Raw genomic sequence first — 20,251 nt, 5'->3', positions numbered from 1 at the left:
GGCATCCTCGAGGTTAGTTTTCTTTAACGTGTGGTTAACAGTTGGATCGCTTCTGGGTCCTCAAGAAAATTTTCCAAAAAGGTTTTCGCTGGCAGTGGCACTAGGGTCATCTCGGATCATACAGAACCTCAGTTAATCGAGACTAATTTAATCAACTCAGTGCATGTGCATAAAGATCAGGGGCCAAACTCCAAAACACCAACCTTCCACAGCCTCCACAGCGGCATCACCATCCCCGGTGTTGTCTTCCTGACGGGACGAGCCCTCTTCCGGGGCCCGCACGACCACGGGAACGAACTCCGGCACGTCCGGGTTGAGGTTCTCCGGTAAGGGGGCAGTGGCAGTGGCAGTGGCAGTGGCAGTGGCAGGGGCGAGGACGGGAGCAGGGGTGGGGGCAGGGGCGGGGGCCGGGGCGGGGGCCGGGACGACAGCGGCCACAGGAGGAGCAGGCGGGGCAGCGTATGGGAGCACGCCCATCGCTGTCACCACGGCTGGAGCAGACTCCTTTATGGGCCACTTGGTGGGGTCCACCTTCGTGCGCACCTGCTTCAACACAAGAGAGTACGAGTTGTCAGTCATGACTGAGAAACAACAACTGAAAATACAGGTATTAAAGTTCCTGCCTTTAATAGTTATTGACAGTCTTTACTCGGTACTATTAACAATAATAATGACGTGTTACGTAGACTAATCAATCACTTTAACAAATTTGATAGATTTTTTTTTCCCCTTTCTTACATAAACAAATACATGTTAAAAATCTAGTTTCAGTTCTTACTTGATTAAAAAAATTTCGCTATTTATGTATTAAGAAATTATTCATAAATACTAGTTTATATTTAAAATTTAATAGTAAATCTAGTGACGTCTAATGATTATTGTTGTTTTACTATATCCTAGTTTTTGTTTTTATTTATAATTTTCCATGTTTAAATTGTATTATGTCTATGTATGTGTTACAATAGTTTTTTTTTTCTTTTTTCCCTTTCTGGTGCCTACCAACTATTTTTTCCCCCACATGATGGTTGGTATTTTACAATAAACACAATCACCATAAAATAAAAAGTGTTTAATAAAATAAGACCAATAACACAAATATCTTTATTTAAAAAAAATAATTGGGCTAAAAATAAAACTATAAAAAATATTGTCTGTAAAAATAAAGACTGACAATGTACAATAATAGCATTATGAATTTAATGAGTGGGGAAAATGTTAATGACTACAAATACCTGGTGAACCAATTTCTGGACTATTAAAAAACCTTTTAAAATTTTCTTACATATCATTTTTTGTATAGTAAAGAAAATAACAACACAAAATAGATCTATTATTCACGGGAATGTGCAGATTTTTATGATAGACCAAAAAATTTCAGTTAACCACAAATGCAAGAGAACTAGCAGAATAAATTCACATACTTAATAAATTTTAAGTACATAATGACAATAAAAATAAATACAGCAGTGTCTTGATTAACAGAGTCTCTGTAGACCCCAGCAATCTCAGATAAGCAATATCTCAGACAACACAAATACATTTTAGATTAAAAGTCTTACTAATTTAGTATCTTTTACTTATAAATAAATACATTTTACTTACTTTCATCTTCACTAAATAAACAATACCAACTTATAGGCTTTCGCTGCCATTGTCTGAAGTTGCTTGGATTCTGGATTGTAGCTGTATCCAAGGTGAATATAACACTGATGTTTCAGTCGATGTTGCAGTCACCATCATCAGGGTAGAGTTACCTACTAGGTACTACTACCTAGGTAACTGCAACATCTACTGAAACTGTGATATATTCACCTTGGATGCGGCTACAACCCAGAAGCCAAGCAAATCTAATAAACCAACTATGCAACTTGCCTTCCGGTCTGTGAGCTCCAGCACTTCGGAATCCTTGATTGCGTTAATGATCACGTCTACGTCTGTGGACAGCGCCTGCACCCTCTGGAAGGATGCTATCAGAGTCACCGGTAGATAGCCGTCTTGGTCCATCTTGCGGCGCAGGTAGAAGTCTCGCACCAGGTTATCTTCACTGAAGTAATATTCTCTGCAAAATGTGCATTGCAAGATCAATGATAAGAACTGCAAGCTTGGGGGAAAATATACTAACAAATAAAAATTCCCGTTAAATGTTTTATTAAAACTGAAATAAAATTGCCAACCAAAATGACGTGGCTGAATCAAAACAGAATTTTTACGAGATTTGTTATGTAAGTTTTATTTACAATGATAGCAGATTCAAAGTCATTCCAAGTGGATTTTAGAAACAGGACCACATATACAGTTAGGTGAGATAACATCTCAAACATCTGAATGGAAAGTATTACATGTCTGAATATGTATGTGAATATAAAATAATTAGTGGTGCACCGATATGACTTTACCGATTACCGATTATGAGAGCAATAATCGGCAGATACCGATTCAGTTACCGATTATAATGAACAAATTTTTTTAAGTGTAATAATGCACACAAAATTTTTTATTCCCATGTGAATTTAATAACAAGATTAGGTAAAATTGAGAATACAGTCATAATAACAGTATAAAAATATATAAAATACACTATTAAATCATTGCAAAGTGTAAATTAAATTAACTTCTATTTATATTTGTTATTGTAAACAACTTGAACTACAGTCTAATACGTAATTGTAATTTACAGTGGGTAAGTTTTTGTTGCGGAAAACTAGCATTATTATCGACTATCACATAAGGTTGCATCAAGAAATTACCGTTTAACAATGTAAACATGTTGCTATATTTTGTTCACTTGAGTTTATAGAAAAATGTTTCCACACTTCACTTTTTTTCTCCCTAGTCGCCATCTCACTATAATTATATAAAAATGACTCAAAACCAATTGTAGCACCTGTGATTTTATTAATGTTGACTGAATGTATAAAATTATAAATACTTTTTCACTTTTCACGTCACATACAAATAACACAACGGATAATGTTACCAAAGACGCCCATAACGAGTTTGTAAAACGCAGTGATAAACTCTGAAAGGTATCGGGACCACGATTTTGAACCGCTACTACGACTCGAAAAGATCGATTCTCATAGAAACCACTGCCACTGCTTGTGGTATTTTGATTGCGTGCCATCTATTTTACGTCTCTGGCTATAGGTAATGTACAAGGCCACTAAACAAAAGACAGAACAAAAGACGAAACGTAAATAAACGTGTAGGAAAAATGTATTTTTTATTGTTCGAGGCAATGAGATTTATTAAACTGAACGATATATCTGTAATCTTGATATGACGGAGTTAGATGAATTTTGTAATATATACAAATATTACCGTATTTCGTCCTAAAATGTGTAAAAATATTACACGGTAAAAATCTACTAAATTACGCAGGGACGTAGATAATCTGCAAAGTAATCGTTAAGATAATCGCCGATTACGATTAATCGGTAAGTACCCATAATCGCCGATTGATTCATCTGTATCCGCATCGGTGCACCACTAAAAATAATATAAAAACATGAGTTTATTAATTAATTGTTGCTACCTTAAGTTACCTTCAAGATTAGCAAAGCAAATACCTAACTTTGTATTTAACATAAAACAATTAAAACATCTGGAGCAAAAAAAAATTTTTTGTGTCCAGTTTTATCAGCAGACTATATCAAGCAACCATATGACCATGGGAAACTTTTTAATCAAACAATTAATACAACCACTCCGGCATGTCATCGTTTATGCAAATATTAGCAATGAAGGCATGAAACCATAGAATGATAACCAACTACAGAAGTCAAATTAAGATTTTCAAGAAAACAAATTAATTTGTTTCCAGGCGAGTGTGAACATAACGACATATATTTACGCTGAATCTGTAAGAAACCATGGGTTCTCTGAACTCACATCTGCTTCTTGATGTGCTCTTTGAGAGCTGGCTCATCCATCTGGAAGGTGTTGGGACCGAAGTAGTAGGTCCCCATGTACGGCATCATGAAGGATGGAGTGGTGGCTTCCCCGAAATGCCCCGCCTGCAAAACCCGCAAAAATGATGGGAGCCCAGCACAACCAATAAAAAATATCACACCTACCCCTCGAAGTAACACCATAATTTGTTTGCTCCAGGAAAATAAAGCACTAATCAAAATAGTAGACACTTGCAAGTACTCTAAATTAAAGTTCAGTGCTTTTAAAAACTTGTAATTTGAGCTTACCCCTCCCCTCTTGTTTTGTACCGTACTTTACAAAATTACGACTCTTTTTCATTATTTTGGAATGAAAGTCTTGCTAAATAAATGGTGTAACATATTAATCATTGAGTATCATTCTACGCATTTATATTACGTAAAGAATATTTCCCTACATATTTTGGAACACATTAAATAAATTAGCCTTGTTAATTATGGAGACTAATGCTTCAAAATACACAACTTCGAATAACATGAACATTTTTAGGAACGCATTAGTCGTGCTAAGTGAGGGATTGATTGGTGTACTCGAATTCAGGTATATTTAACATGGACTGTCATTATATAACACAAATATTGACATCTTTTCTGGAAAAAGTATTTTTGAAAAACCGGAACGCACAAATAACTTTTATGAACCGTTTTATACAAATATAAATAACCAACAAATAAGCGAGCCATTAGGTGGTACAAAAAGACGAATGAATTGTATATAGGGCATACTCCGCAGTTTTTTATTGTAACTACTTTTTAACTTTAAAGTTTTTTACTTGTATTGAAATAAGAATGGTAACATAAAATTTTACAAGTGGTAAAAAAGTTCATAATAGATGATGGATACTGAACACTGTAAATGAAGTGTGGAATGTACTATTTATCTAAGTGTATTGTAACACCCCTCGTGCCTCAAAATAGAATTATTTGGAATTAATTAAAAGAGCCTTGGAAACAAGCTGGAAAAAAAAATACGTTAAATGAAATGATTTACCAGAGGCGACACGAGGTGGGAACAAACACAATTTAGGAACTTCCAGTAACAAGCAAAGGGGAAGTTGTAGGATCGTTATAATCAATAAAATAAAAACTACACGATTAACTTGATCTATAGTTTCCCTGTTTTATTTGCCCTGATTCATTATCATGTTTCCATTATTTTAACATACACACAAAAGGTTTTAACAATTTTCAAAGATTAACAAAAGGAAAACGAAAATAGGCCGGCCTGTGCTTACTGAGAACAGTTTACATTCGTAGTTTGACATATAAACATTTGCATTATGACTTTCACACCCAAAGTTGGATGGATTCGATTATTACATTGATAATTAGTTCTATTAGTTTTACATTTTCTTGAGAAAAACACTGGTCGCTGTTGAGTTGGTCGTCTGCTGGAAGTTGCGTCCCGTAATTAAAAATGCCCACCGGCTCTAACAGGTCTGGGCCGCCGAAAAATACCGAAGTTGCCCGAATGCGGAAAAAAAAAACTCTAGCAGGAATCTTGAAGTTGGCCACACTGGGCGACCGTAGCGATCTCTGTCGGAGGTGGTCTGAGTTGAAAACAATCGACTCAACCACGGTGTCCATATAACACAAGGCAAAGCAGGTGCTGCTCTCTGGCGCCCTAACGGGCAGGCAAGCGGAGAAGTTCGCGACTTGGCCGCTAGGAAGCGCTAGTGATCAGTTTTGGCGCCTTCGTTTTTGCGTGGCAGACCTAGAGAACGGTCACCGGTCCCCAGGGGGTTACGACCGGTCATTGGTCTTACAAATTAAAATTACACTATAGTAGAGCAAATAAAATTTCCACACAAAAATTTAAAATCATAATAAAAATTTAAAATATCTCGTGTCGAATTTACTAATTAACGGCACAGTATTAATGTCTCTAAATTGGATGTAGTTATGCAAAAAGGAACCAACCCCACAATTTTGTTGTATTTTATTTGAAAATAAATTAAAATAGTACAAGGTTGTTCGTACCGTCCTTGCTATTATTATATCAGTATTTATACTAGACCATTAAAATTATACCCACATTATGTTATCAATACGAGAATTACAATTTATAATTAACTTTAACTTCAAAATACTCAGAATAGGTTTCATGTGGGTTGGTTCCTTTTTGCATAACTACGTCCATTTATGAAAATTATGATGGTGTTGGAAAAAAGGGAAATTTTTCCGCCCACATTACTAGTATACTGTACTCACCCGACTGCTGTACTCCGTGGGGTAGTCCGGGTAGTCTGTGTCCGAGTGGGGCCCGCCCGCCTTGCGGTACCCTCCCCGGCCCAGGTGGCCCCGACCAGCTCCCCGGGCACCCCTGCCCCTGTAGCGCGGAGGGCCGCCTGCCCCCCGCCCCCCGCGGTAGTGGCCCGGAGGTCCCCGATCCGAGGTCTCCGAGCCCTTCCAGTACGGGTCGCCGTTCTCCCGGCTGCCGTCGCCGCCGCCACCTGGGGCAACACAGCAGCAGACAACTACACTCCTCGTGTCTCCCACGGACCCGTTATCAACACTCTCCCCCGTTGGACTTCGGACGACAAACTGGACCCTTGGCATCTCAGCCGTACAGTAACAACCCAAACCGCAGAGTCTTACTTTGCATCAGATCCGGATCAGGCTTTCAACAACTACATCCAGTTTTTTTTTTACAATGAATGACTGAATTACAGCCTAACATCTTGTCGGCTACGAACAAGTTGCAAACAGATAATGAGCAAATTTCAAAACTTTTCAGCACCTTTTTAATAAAATATTCTCAGAACTTATTTATATCACAGGGTCATTTTTTATGTCATACAACTAAACATTAAACAAAAAAAATATATTTACTATTCACAGGACTCCGCAGATTTTTAAGTTAGGGAAGCTAAAATAAGTATTATAAATTATTAAATTTAATAATTATTAATAAATTATTATAAATATAATAATTACCATGTAATTTTTTTTAAAGAGGAATCCCTTCAACTATTTTAATTTAATGTGAGAACAGAAGCAAGGCATCAAAAAACAAAATGTGAGTAAGCAAAAGGCTGCTCAAAATTAAAGATTTTTTGACTTCTAGCACTGTTACTGGTCATTCCTGCATGCCCTTGTTTCTAAAATCACACATGTCGGGTGGATCGCACATAGCTTGCGTTCATATTGGTGGTTCCCTGGTCCTTCGTCTAGGAAGTGACAGGGAGGGGATATCAGAACGCTGTTGGATTGCTTCAGAATTGCCCCGTGTGTAGACGGCCTTGAAGTATGTACGTAATATTTTTGAACACAGGTGAGCAACATGAAAACAGCCTCCTGTTCTAACCTTGCTCGCCGCTCCTGTCCCTCGCGAATCGAGAGAAATGCTCTGCGTCCCTCTTGCCACGCATCACGTCTAACGGCACGGGGACCCACTTGTACTTCATGTCTGCAACAGGCACGCACAAATAAGTTTTAAAAAAAAATCAAGCGTTCTGCTATGAACACTATGATCAGGATACTTACACAAAAATTTTAGTTCTTGGGTAATTGAAAATAAATAATAAACCCTTTCACAGAAAACTGAAAACTACAGCTAGAAATTCAAAAAGTGACAACTTCAAAACCTCGTTGCATTTTTGTAAGCCATTGTCCATATGTACATGGATTATGCCACCTCAAGATTGTACTGTCATAGAAAGATTACTTTATATATGACCATCCAGCTTCAAAAACTTCACTTTAACTGTAAATTTGTAACATCATATGAAATCCATCATCAAGATATCAACATTGATCCTGCAAACATAGTATAAACCCAACAGTTATTCAATTCATCAGTGACAGAAGTACAACATTAGCTGAAGCCTGACAGTACTTAACATATTTACATTGACAAAAGTTTAAAACATGTTTTTTTTTTTGGAAACACACACTTTCAATGAGTTCTACAGTCCATCTGCTTGTACAAACAAGTTCACAAAAGCAACAAAAATAACTCGGTAAAACGACAGTGCACACGTTACACTTGTGCACTCACAAAGCATTCAAGTAGGTCTGGTATTGAATGGCAAGTTAATCTTAACACAATGAAATATCAATGAGTTCTTTTAGAATAGCAACAATAAGCTTTCTATAATAGCTCATAAAAATCAGCAACTACAATGCACAATCAATATGAACTCTAACTGGACACCGTACATAAAATCTTTTATGGTATGTAAATAGACTCTAAGGCTTTAAATAATACCTCGCTCAATGAGCAAACATTTCCTATGCATTTTTATAAGTATTTTACCAAATATAAAATATGTAGGCGGTTTCCAAAAAATTAAATTATATGATGCTGCTTAAGGCAATCGCCTTTTGTAAAATGTGTGAATAGATATTGTTTGTACATACATTGCACACATGACATGACATAACTTGTACACAAATGTTAACTTATTTTTTATTTTATGTTTAATTGCCCCCCCCCCCCCCTCCTTTTTCCTTAATTTAAATCTAAAACCTAACTCATACATTTCAGCAAAAACATCTGTTGTGAGTCGACGTGTTTAACTTCGGATTGAGTGGTTTACAAGTTAATGGTGTATAATTAATTATTGTCTCGTGATTTATGAGTAATGGGGTTAAGGCAATAGACAACAAAGGAATATGATGAAAGTGATATATTTACACTTTCAAGAAGTGATGTGTTGCTTTTACTCCCTGATCCACTAATGGAATGTCGAATTGGTAATGATAGGTTTATTTACAAGCTTAATTCTCCTACTGATGAAAATGAAGCTTAATTTGTTTCTAAAATGTGTTTGTTCATTTTGCTACGTAATATTAATGATCTATTAAGCCCTTAAATTTTTAAACAATAATGGGACAAAATTTCCTTCCTTCTGTGATGGTACTTACTGTGTTTTCACAACTGAAATATGCAAGTAAACAAAACCATAAAATTTTTTTGTTGTATATAACATGATGTACATACCTGGAATATTAAGCATAGAGAGCCTTGTTAAATTATTCTATTCAGAGATAAAAAATGCAATTTTACATTTAATACAGAACATTGTCTCTTTTTCCTGTCCTTCCGTGATACACACATTATAATTTTTATAAATTAATTCTACATATATTAAAAAAGCAAACCTGATGTCGAACCATTCCTACAAACTCACATTTTCTTGCAAAAGATTTTCCTAACTAATATTTATAATATTCAGGAAATTATTATCATTGAATTATTAACATGCCATCCTTCCGTGACAAAAAAATACTGTGGCCTGACCCCATAAGTTTAATTATTGTTTTATTCTATTGCCAGTTTGCACACAATGCAAATAAAACACATTGTTCGTATGTTGTTCAACTATTTGTCAGTACTAAATAAATTAATATTAATACATACTAAAAAATTTACTAGGTATTAAAAATTATTACAGTTAAATGTTTATTTCACCTTCGACACATAGATTTATGTGATTTGGCAGTGCTCTACAACACACAAAAGATGATAAGGGTTGTGCCAGTCAAATCCTCAAATGCCATTAAATCTTAAGTATTTGATATCGGAGTGAATTGAAAAATTCCAACACTAACAACACTGAAGTGGTATTCCCATTCCTCCAATGATTTTGTACTCTAAGTACGTAGTTAAGTTAATAAACTTACAATCTTTATTGATTTGGAACAATTAGTTTGTAACACAGACATTTAAAGGATTAAATATTTCAACACCATATTAATATATTACATTCATTGTACATTAATTTATTTTTTGACCTTTCAAACCTACACTTGGATTTTAGGTATTCTTTGTGAGTCAAATACAGGATTTGGATTCAAGAAAATTGTGATTCGATCCACCACTATAACAGCATATAATTAAGGGCAACATCTCGAGCATGACATGAGGGGCTGACATCACACAGGCATGCAACATAAAACCAACTTAAAATTGTGTGGATGGGAATTTGAAACATCACTTTTTTCTGTAATATTTTGAAAATTATTTCATTGCTGGTCTTGAAACGTAATAAAAGTCATAGTGATAAAAATGTTAATGGTGTAGCTAGCTATGATGTAGCAAAACTTGTTAAAAAAACCTCTCTTTCTATTGCAAAAAAAATTTCTCTTTGGCAAAAATTATTCCAAAGTACATATATTTTGCCATTTTCATCAATAAGTCACACAGTTACTACAGCATTCAATAAATTCTCAGCCAAGAGTGTATGTGTATGTATGTGTTTTTTTTTTTTTTTTTTAGAAAGTTGTATATTTTTCCTATATAGAAAACTTAATTTTTGATGTTTAATTTCTCAACCTCACAGTTTTTTAGTGGCCTTATACCACCTATACAGTTGCGCCCCCCTAGTGATTACCATATGTTCAACATTGCGATCATTCCAGAAGATGAAGAATAATAAAATTAAAATGGAGCTTTGATGGAACAAATGAATTTGAGAGTAACCTCAGACAGACAAAATCCCCCCCCCCCCCCAAACCCAAGAAATTTCTGTCACATTTCCCACTTGCTAAAAAAAAAATATCTAAATTTTGCCCCAGTAGGAATAGTACCATAAAAAAAAAACCAAATCGCATCCACGGGAAACAAATGGTCTGAAAATTCAACCACGGTGTTCCGATCTGGCAGCTAGGGACGTCCACTGTGTTGACAAGCAACGTATCTTGGTGTCGATACTCGTCAAGAGTACTATTCGACCCCCTTCACTGTCTGGGAGTCGAGATGAACCAGAGCATGCATGGGCGACCTTGACCATCAGGCCAAGAGTCTCGACTCGCACATTGCCGAAACACTCAACCACGCGGCATGCACTGGTATCGAGCATCGACATTAAAATATTCTTGCTGGCTCAGGGTCGCAAGTCGACACACATCATTTTGATTCAGAATGCCGCATAGTTTGAAATGAGTTGAGACACTTGAAAGTTAACTTAAGAAAAAAATTGGGTGCGTGTACTTAGGTACGCACGTGAGAAGTTATACTTCTTTGGCATCATTAAAAAATAGTTTTAATTGCATGCAAATAATTTGCCGTGGTAGCGTTATTCTCCGTGGTAGAGGCAAAACGTTTAACCCAACCTTGTTGGAAGTCGCATTAGAAGTATAACTTCAAAATGTACTGCAGTTTGTAAGTAAACATTAAATATGTTTTTACAATATTAAGAAAAAAGTTTACACGATTATTAAAACTATTAATCATTATCGTTATAAAAAAAATACTACCACAAGGCGGAAATAGAATTTGTATGTTTACACGTGTGGAAAAAAATTTTAAATTTTACATAACATTTCAGCAGGAACATAAGTTTTGAATATCACAAAAAAATTCTGAAGGCAAGAAAATGTGACGAAGGTGTCCCGACAGTACTGGCATGGAGACAGGGAGAGAGAACGTGTGCGAGACGAGGGATCCACTCACTTCTCCTGGGTCTGTCGGCGGCGTCGGCGGCCGGTGCGGTGCCCGGCGCCCGGTTCTCCTCGGACGACGTCGAGCCCTCGTGGTGGTCGCCCTTCTCCCCGTCCTGCCCCCCGGAGCTGGAGGTGGAGCTGGAGCTGCTGATGGCACCGTTCTTCACGTGGCCGTTCTGCTTCGGCCCCACCCCCGCCGCCACCACCGCCGGCGGCTTGCGCTGCAACCGGCAACCCTGCACTCTACAGCTGCCCTCGCTAGCCCAGGGGCTGGCACGCCGCGGCTCTTTTCGTAGGATTTAACGGTTCCACAACTCACTGCGCTGCCACAGCACAAAAAAAAAAATATGCCGAAACAAAAACAAACGGTACGATCACAACGCATGTTCTCGACCTGCGCGATTGCATGCTACCATCGTACCGCTCACCACCGCACTCGCCCAGGTGCTTTTTTTACACCCTTTATATTAGCTTCACCTGTATGTTTGTTTGTATGTTTGTAACCCGACTCCTTTGGGTGCGATTTTGACCCACTTTAAACGGCCAGATTTCATTCAAACTTTGTAGATTTATCAAGGACCGATGACAATACACTAATTTGATAAGATTATTCCATTATTCAATTTGCAAAATAAGATTTTTGTCAATTTATATAATTTCCCAAGAAAGAGTTCGCACATGAGCAAAATGGTTTTCTTTACAATGTGCGAACTCTTTTCTTTCAGTTTGTCTTTGGCACGATATAAACAAAACCTACTAAATATTGTGACATTTAATTAAATGAAAAGTGAGAATGGGTTATGTTTATTGTGAGCAATATACTTTCTTGAAGAGAATATTATCTATATTTGTAAAAATATGAAGAAAAAAAACCTGAAATAAGGGCTTTAAATGTTGTTTCTTTCATTAAATAGAGAAACACAATTACGTCTGTTTCATTTCACCAATTAACCAAGAGTGAAACATTATTATAAAACAACATTTTCTGCAAATATTTCACGAAACATGGAAAAATTGAAGTTTGATTTTGCTGTGAAACCAACAGCAGATGGGAAATAAAACACCAATATGCATAACCTCAATAGCTACACCTGATGGGCAGATTTTTGAAATTCCACTCGAACACCAACCTGCAAATCTACACCAAGCAGTTACAAATACTCCAAACTATGCCAAGGTCAGTAACTCATTAAATAAAAGACATCACACACGGAAAATATGGATAAGTTTGTCAAATGATATATCAAAAACATATTTGGATAGAGAGCAAAACTTACAGTTTAAGGATTTTTACCTGGAAGAAATTGAGGAAATAATATTAAAAATAAGCTTAAAACAATAATGAATGAAAAATACTAGTATTATTGTGAAAAAGGCGTGGGGCGCTTTGGTCCATATTTATCGTACATTTAGCGCCTGATGATAGAGCAGCCGACATGTCATCGGAAGGCTCTGGGTTCGAATCCCAGTCCGGTCTATCCAAATTTTTCTCACATATTGTATACTCTCTCATTGAGCAGGTCCTTTCCTCATCCTTTATCAATCCTTATCCTTCCCAAAATTCCTGTTACATAAATGTGGAACGCTTCACGTAATAATTAATCCGTAACTCCCATCCTTTCCTGCTTCACAGCATTAATTTCGTACAGTATGTACGATTGGTCGATATCACTTGTTCGTCAATAACCTTATACCATTAAGTCTCACTGTATATATTGATAACGTTAAAATTTTTTAATGGCTTCTAAAATCGAGATTTGACTATCAATACAGCTGAACACATTAATAATTTGCAAAATAATTACAGTTACTTATAGTTATCACGGAATTAATAGTAGATTAGAACAAATAACATTTTAAAAAAATTAAAAAACCACGCGTTTATAAATAAACAAAACTAAAAAGTAAAAAATAAATAAGAGTTTAAAAAACTAAAAAACATGCTTTTATAGAAAATCCAACTAAAAAATAGAAAATAAATTTTTGTAAATTAAAATTAAAAATAGTGTAAAATAAAAAAATGTATTTTATTTAAAAAAAAGCGTGGGGTGCTTTTTAAGATATTATCAAAATGATAATCCTTCTACTCATATATGTCAGTAAAATAATTATAACTATTGACACCATGCACCCCATAGTTTTTTTAAATAAAATTAATTTTTTTTATTTTACACTATTTTTAAATTAAATTTATTAAAATTTATTTTTTATTTTTTTAGTTGGATTTTCTATAAAAGCGTGTTTTTTAGTTTTTTTAAACTCTTATTTATTTATTTTAATAATTAAATGAAACAATTTAGGTTTTCTTGTTTAATCACTAAAGCTCTACTAATGACTACGATATTTATTACATTTACGTGTTTTTTTTCTTCTTCTAAGTTGCCTTTATTTTTAAAACTTTATATTGAACTTGTAAATAAATTTTTTTTAAAATCTCATTTTTTTTTATAATCTTAAAATTCCATATAGATAAATATGGCAGATGAAAAAATCAAAATAACAAGTGAAACAGAGCCTTAATACTCGGGCTCGCTAGCATTTTATTTCATTGTCTTGTAGTTAAGTTTATTTTATATAACTGCTATTCCTGTCATTTTACCTCACTAGCAAGCTCACATTTTATGTTTCCTCACAAATGTTGTAAAGTGTTATCCAATAGTGTTTAAAAAGTCATGCAAGTGTTCAATTTATAATCATTTGCACAAAAAATTTGCTGGAGTAGCCCAATATAAATGACAAGAAAATTAAATATCTAACATAGCTCGTGAGTGTAGGGTAGAGTGGGGGAATTCCAATCACTTAAGCAAGATTGTCCATATTAAGACAATTTGTTACGGAAATGAGGTGTAAAACAGAATATATATTCTCCTATATTATGGCTTGACTTGTGGGTATTAGAAATAAAGGAATTGTTATTGGTTTGGGAAAAAAAATATTTTTAATTAGTCGTATGTTTGGTCGGAATTACCCCGACATTTGGGTAATTCCGATCATTTATATTCACCAATATATTTAAATTATTTTGGACATACGGCTGTTACTTAACTAATACTAAAAGCACAAATAAATGCATAGCACACTACAAGCAATTGAATTAAAATATTTTGTGTGAAAAAAAAAATATTGATCCAAAATAAAAATTATGTAAATTATAGCTGATAAAATTAACTCTTAAGTGATTGGTATTTATGACTGACAATAGTCACAAATATAATTGTCTGGTGTATCAAAACCAGTGCACTCTGCATGAGCCCACTCTGAACACGAAGTGCATCCACAAAGATCGCAAAAGTCTTTGGCATTGCTTATTGTTGGTTCTATGTCATCACAAGGGCCAGCAACTGCATCATCTTCTGAGGAACTAACTGGAAGTATCTTCTTACAACATTGTTTCTTTTTTGCAACAGCCCTTTTTACCCTAGCATCTTCAAGACATTTCTTTTGCGGAGTTGAAGTTAGGATCTGAGAATACATTTTTCTTCTAGGCCTTGTCTTTGACTCTATTGCGACCCGAGAAATTATTTTTGGACTGGAGCCACATCCTGGAAAGAAAACGAAGGACCAGCACAACTGGATTGTGTAAAATCCATATTGGGCGAGACAATTCTGTTACCGGTAGTTGAACTTGAAATAACAGGAAAAGTGACAGTGGTAACATTTTCAATTGTTCCTTCTATGATAGACCTATCCACCTCTTGCAGGTTACTGGGAAAGAATTCCTCTTCAGAAAAAATATCTGGATCTAAAGGCCAATTCCAGTTTTCCGAAAACCATTGACTGCCTTCTGAATTGTTGCTACCTTCATAAACGCAATGTTAAAGAGTCCTGAAAGTTCATCTGGACTGAGTTTTTCGTGGGGATGATTTACCATCCATCTTCTGCATGCTTTGTGATAGGTCTTCTTCAGCGGTGCATACAAAGCAACATCGAAAGGCTGCATTCTATGGGATGTGTGTGGAGGCAGAGACAGCATGATTATTCCATTGTGACGACAAAATTCATGTGACTCGAGAGATATGTGGCTGGAATGGTTGTCCAGAACAAGCAAAACTGGATTGTTAGGCTCTGGTTTACAAAAGGCACTGAAATGTTGTAGCCATGCTAAAAAGTTCCTCATTTATCCAGCCTGACTTGGAACACTGATACAAAGAACCTTGGGGACCATCTGTCTTCTTAATCTTGCTCAACCTTTGACGTGGGTAGATAAATATTGGTAGTGGGAAAGAACCGCTGGCATTCATTGCAAATACAACCGTCACATTTTGTCCCCATTTCCCAGGTGACTGCTGTTCCAACTCTCTTCTCCCCCTTTTTGGCGAGTATCTTGCCTGGATTTTGGACAGTACTTATGCCAGTCTCGTCTACGTTGAAGATCCTGTCATGTGAAAATTTGTGCTTCAACATTACGTCTTCCAAATCATCATAAAACAATTTGACTTCTAACTTTATTGAACGCTGTAATCCTATTGATGCTGGTTGCTTGTGGTTGTCGGAGTGATATGCTGGGGTGTCGCCTCATGAAACCTTCCAGCCAATCCCTTCCAGCCAATTTACTTTCCATGCAGAAATTGTGTGGAATCTACATTTTCTCAGCAAAAGAAAAAGCTAGCTTTCTGAGGTCTGTGATCCCATAAAATAATTTTGACAGAAGAATTACATCTTCCTGTGCAGTGTAAAATATTGGTGGTCATCCTAAAATAACTTTTGAATCATTACCTGATTTCAGTCGGTTATGAAGTGTTGCATACGAAATTCCATAGCATTTAGCTGCTTTCCTAATTCTTTCCTTTTTTCCTCTATAGCTGTAACAGCTGCAGTCAGTGATTCAGCATTCCATGATGCGTTTTGTGTTGTTCGTACTCTATGTCGAAGCATCAGTGAACAGTGTATTACATAATTGTTATTAAAATATTTTATATTATTAAAATTTATTGATTAAAATGCTATATGGGGTAATTCCGATTATTCGGGGGAATTCCGATCAGCACTGATCGGAATTACCCCGAATTACCATGTGTAAACAAACTCGCATCTTCTGTAACTCACGGTAAGTAAAAAAAAAAATTGTAAGTTCATTATTATTCATATTAATCCTGTTTACTTATGTATAAATAATTGCAGATTTTACTTATGGCTAGTTTATTACCTACCTTACATAATATGATCCAAATTTCTTACACGAATTATCGACGAAATAAACAAAATACTCTTGCGGCTGTCATTACGCAGGCAGAATCGCGCCAACTATCTGAACGTGCTTCATTTATCCTCCGCAAGAGCGTAGCATCGTACAACTGACTCAAATAAATCGACATTTCAGAGATCGATAGTGGTCGGAATTACCTCGATGATCGGAACTCCCCCACTCTACCCTAAGCATAATATTTGAAATCCTATACAAGGAACAGCGGTCTACATGTTTTATCTACATAAATATGTCTTGAATTTAAAGGCATCACTTACTAATTCACACACTCAGACCTATTATGAATTGCTGAAAATGAAGTAATATTTTGTAACATAGATCTGGATAGTCAATGATAGGATGGAATTAAGCAGACAGAAACACACCTGCAATATCCAAGAACATCTAAATAGATATTTACTAACACAATCTAACACAAATCCTTGGTAGTCAACTAGCATCAAATCAACCAGAGAAACCAACTTACAATAACTAAGAAAATCTAAAAATATATTTAATAAAACAATTGTACTGAGATCGTAAAAATTTATAGAAAAATTTATGTAATTTTGGTTACAAAATAAGTACACTAGGTAAACACAAATATCCATTATTCACAAAATGTGCCTATGTTGATAAATTCTTTTCTGATCTTGTTTGGATCTGATTTCACCCACCCAGTTGGGTTACTGGAATTTCTTGTGAATATTGTTTACTTGGGACAATTTCTATGTATGTTCTATAACATACACATTGTATTTTGTGCTTTACAGCAAATTTTGCTGCCAGATATATGCTACTTGTTATCTAATGTATTTGAGAAGAAAAATATTCTTAATTAAAATATATTCCCAACTAATTGCATTGTGTTTACTTATTTACTGAATTTTCACAAATGGGTCATATAGTCTTATTTCTTTACAAAAATCTGAAAATGGCAAAAACCAAGAAATGTTAAATCATAGGTGTAAACAAGTCTTAACTCAGCATGATCTAAAACCAACACAGGAAACCAAACCTTGCCAGTAACTGCAAATCATACACAGTAGAAACCTTGATTATTCATGACACGATCAACCAGGTATTCGGTTAATCAGGTTCTCAATTAAAAATTAAACTGGGGAGGGGAGGGGCAAGACCACGATGTGAAATTAATTGGGGAAGGGATATGAAAGGAGTAAAACTGTGTATTTTAAGTTATTACAAATCTTTTCATTCATATACAGTTTTAAAAAATTAATAATTAGTGTCAGTAATACTTGTACTTTTGTTTTTTTATAAATTACTTACAATATTTTGCTGTATTGTATAACATAAATACATTTGAATTCGATTATAAGTGATTTTCGCTTATCCGCTGACTCGCCACCCCCAATTTCACCGGTTAATCAAGGCTCTACAGTACTTAAACCAACCCCGTCAATAGATGAAGAAAATCGCCACGCAATGCACCTTTAACATCTTAACATTATATATGTAAATCATCAATTAATTGCTCCTTGAATATAATTTCTTACCTACAGATACAAAAGAATCAAATAGCTGACCCCTACTTCACATTATTGAATGTCCTTCAATTCTGAAAATTGCGTTTAAAAATTTTGTAGACTCCACTTCTAGTCACATTTGTACTAGTCACTGGTGTACTTTACTGCTGTTCAGACGGCAAAAGTTACGGTGCACAAAGATGTTCAGTTTACTAAGGCTTTGATAAAAACACTCTGAAAAATGGAACTATAGTGATGTTTTACATACAATTAGTCTCAGGGGTGGCTCCAGGGCCGGGCCAGCAAGGCAACTGCCCAGGGCCCTGCGACTAACAGAGCCCCATGCCAGCCCTTTTATTACCCACTCACCTGTAACATTACAATTTCTTAACGCAAATAAACAAAACTATTGTTATATTTAAGTTGAATCTTGACTTTAAAAAAATTGCCTCTAGAGGTTTTTTTTAAATCCAAATACTTTCTCCTCTTGGGTTATTCCATAAACCAAGACTCCATTAAAATATTAGGGCTCCCGAAAATAAAATGGCCTAGAGCCCCGTAAAGTCTAGGGCCACCATCGATTAGTCTTTAAAAAAAAACCTAAACTGTAGAACAGTTTACATAGTCAAATACAAGGTTACTTTTATTTAAAAATTTTGACTTCATCATCAGAACAATTCCTCCCCCACCCCACCCCCAAATTAAGTCTCATCAACAGCAAAGTCATTATATGTTAACACTCAACAACATAATTCAGGAAATAAGTCACGAGCTATGTCAAAAGAACTATCTCAACATTTGCCTGGAAAGAGGAAAACTCCTGAAAAAAAAGAAAAAAAAAAAGACAACTTAAATCAGTACAACCAAACAAGGATTCAAACCCGGGCATCTGGAACGAGAATTCAGAAACTGTAAGGATATTGGGAGAGAGAGAAGGGAAAATTAAATCATAAAAATTGTTATTACCTCAGCACATCCAAGTGTCGGCCAGTCATCAGTATCTGTGAAGTTGCTGGCCTGAAAAAAAATTATTGCAAAATATATCAAACACAATTACATTGTATTCCTAATTTGAAGTTAAAGTATCAAAATGAAAACAGTTAAGCTCCTTTAAAAGTTTTTACAATTTTCAAAAGATTTCTATGCTTAATAACAAGAACACATAAAATCTCAATAACTTAAGAATCGCACTTAAAAACGAAATTAAAATTTACGTTATTTTATAGAAATTTTAAATCTGCTTTTCAGACTTTACTCACTGTAGGGCCCACACATAACAATAGTGTAGGCTTTGTTAAAATAGGGCAACATCTATCAAGTATACTAACTCAATTTCGTACAGACACATCTTGGAATTATCCTCCAAGACACAAAGCCTAGCATTAAATGAAGACTCTCTAAAAATGTTCAAACAACTCATTTCATACTGTGCCACTGCAGAACTGTTGCGTGAAACGTGCTCAACTTTGCCTGACTTTTATGGGTAATTTATTCATAAATTTATACATAATTTAAGTTTTATAACATGTTTGAATGTATACTAAATATTTCAGTAATGTAATGATGAAAATTTGATATAAATGTATTTATATCTAAAACTTTTTCAAATCTAGGGAAATATTGTGAAGTGTGTTAAGATTTCTAAAAGAACTGAAAGTACTCTGGATAGCTTAACAACAACAACAAAAACAAAAACAACAACAACAACAACAACAACAAAGCAAGAGTGTTAAGTAAATATTGTTTTTGGAACAGAAACTGTGTTTAGTTAGTGTATTGCATCAAGTGCAAGAAATTTCTGTAGGAATCTATCTCCTTTTTACTGTGATATTTATAGCCATTTTCATTTTAGAAAGGTCCTTTTGTTCTGTCGGCCATCACAAATACTATGTAACTAAATACCCGACACACTGCCTACTTAGCATGGAGAAACATGAACACTACTTCATCATGAGAGTTGTAGAGAACTTAGTTTAGAAAATGGAGGAAAATATATAAATAAATATGGTGAGAAATATTATTGTTAAAAGAGTTCATATGAATTGTAAGAAGGAAAAACTTCCTTGGTTTTTAACCAAACTATTGATAACCTCTTTCTTTCATAAATGCTTAATGGCAGCAGTGATTCATGAAAAATAAACCCATAATTTATTTTTTCTATCATTAAGCTCCTATTAATAATTTATATTTTAAATGATCAACAGGCATTTCAATAAATTTCTTTGGTATATTATGTTGGA

The 20,251-nt window shown here is 35.1% G+C and overlaps 1 protein-coding gene across 4 annotated transcripts in view; it reads right to left on the bottom strand.

The window, feature by feature from the left end:
• LOC134536855 (la-related protein 1) overlaps positions 1–20,251 on the bottom strand; it is a 182,847-nt gene that overhangs the window by 34,671 nt on the left and 127,925 nt on the right. For 3 of the 4 annotated variants that reach the window (XM_063376879.1, XM_063376881.1, XM_063376882.1), the window contains exons 3-9: positions 18,978–19,028; positions 11,350–11,560; positions 7,258–7,359; positions 6,162–6,403; positions 3,892–4,016; positions 1,873–2,059; positions 204–546 (exon numbers count right to left, since the gene is read on the bottom strand). In XM_063376879.1, coding sequence (XP_063232949.1) covers positions 204–546; positions 1,873–2,059; positions 3,892–4,016; positions 6,162–6,403; positions 7,258–7,359; positions 11,350–11,560; positions 18,978–19,028 — 1,261 coding nt within the window. The remainder of the gene's footprint in view (positions 1–203; positions 547–1,872; positions 2,060–3,891; positions 4,017–6,161; positions 6,404–7,257; positions 7,360–11,349; positions 11,561–18,977; positions 19,029–20,251) is intronic. The other variant, XM_063376880.1, reaches the window with a different exon arrangement.

Source organism: Bacillus rossius, chromosome 11 (assembly GCF_032445375.1).
Source record: "Bacillus rossius redtenbacheri isolate Brsri chromosome 11, Brsri_v3, whole genome shotgun sequence".
NCBI lineage: Eukaryota > Metazoa > Arthropoda > Insecta > Phasmatodea > Bacillidae > Bacillus > Bacillus rossius.
This window is presented reverse-complemented; position numbering and strand designations above follow the sequence as displayed.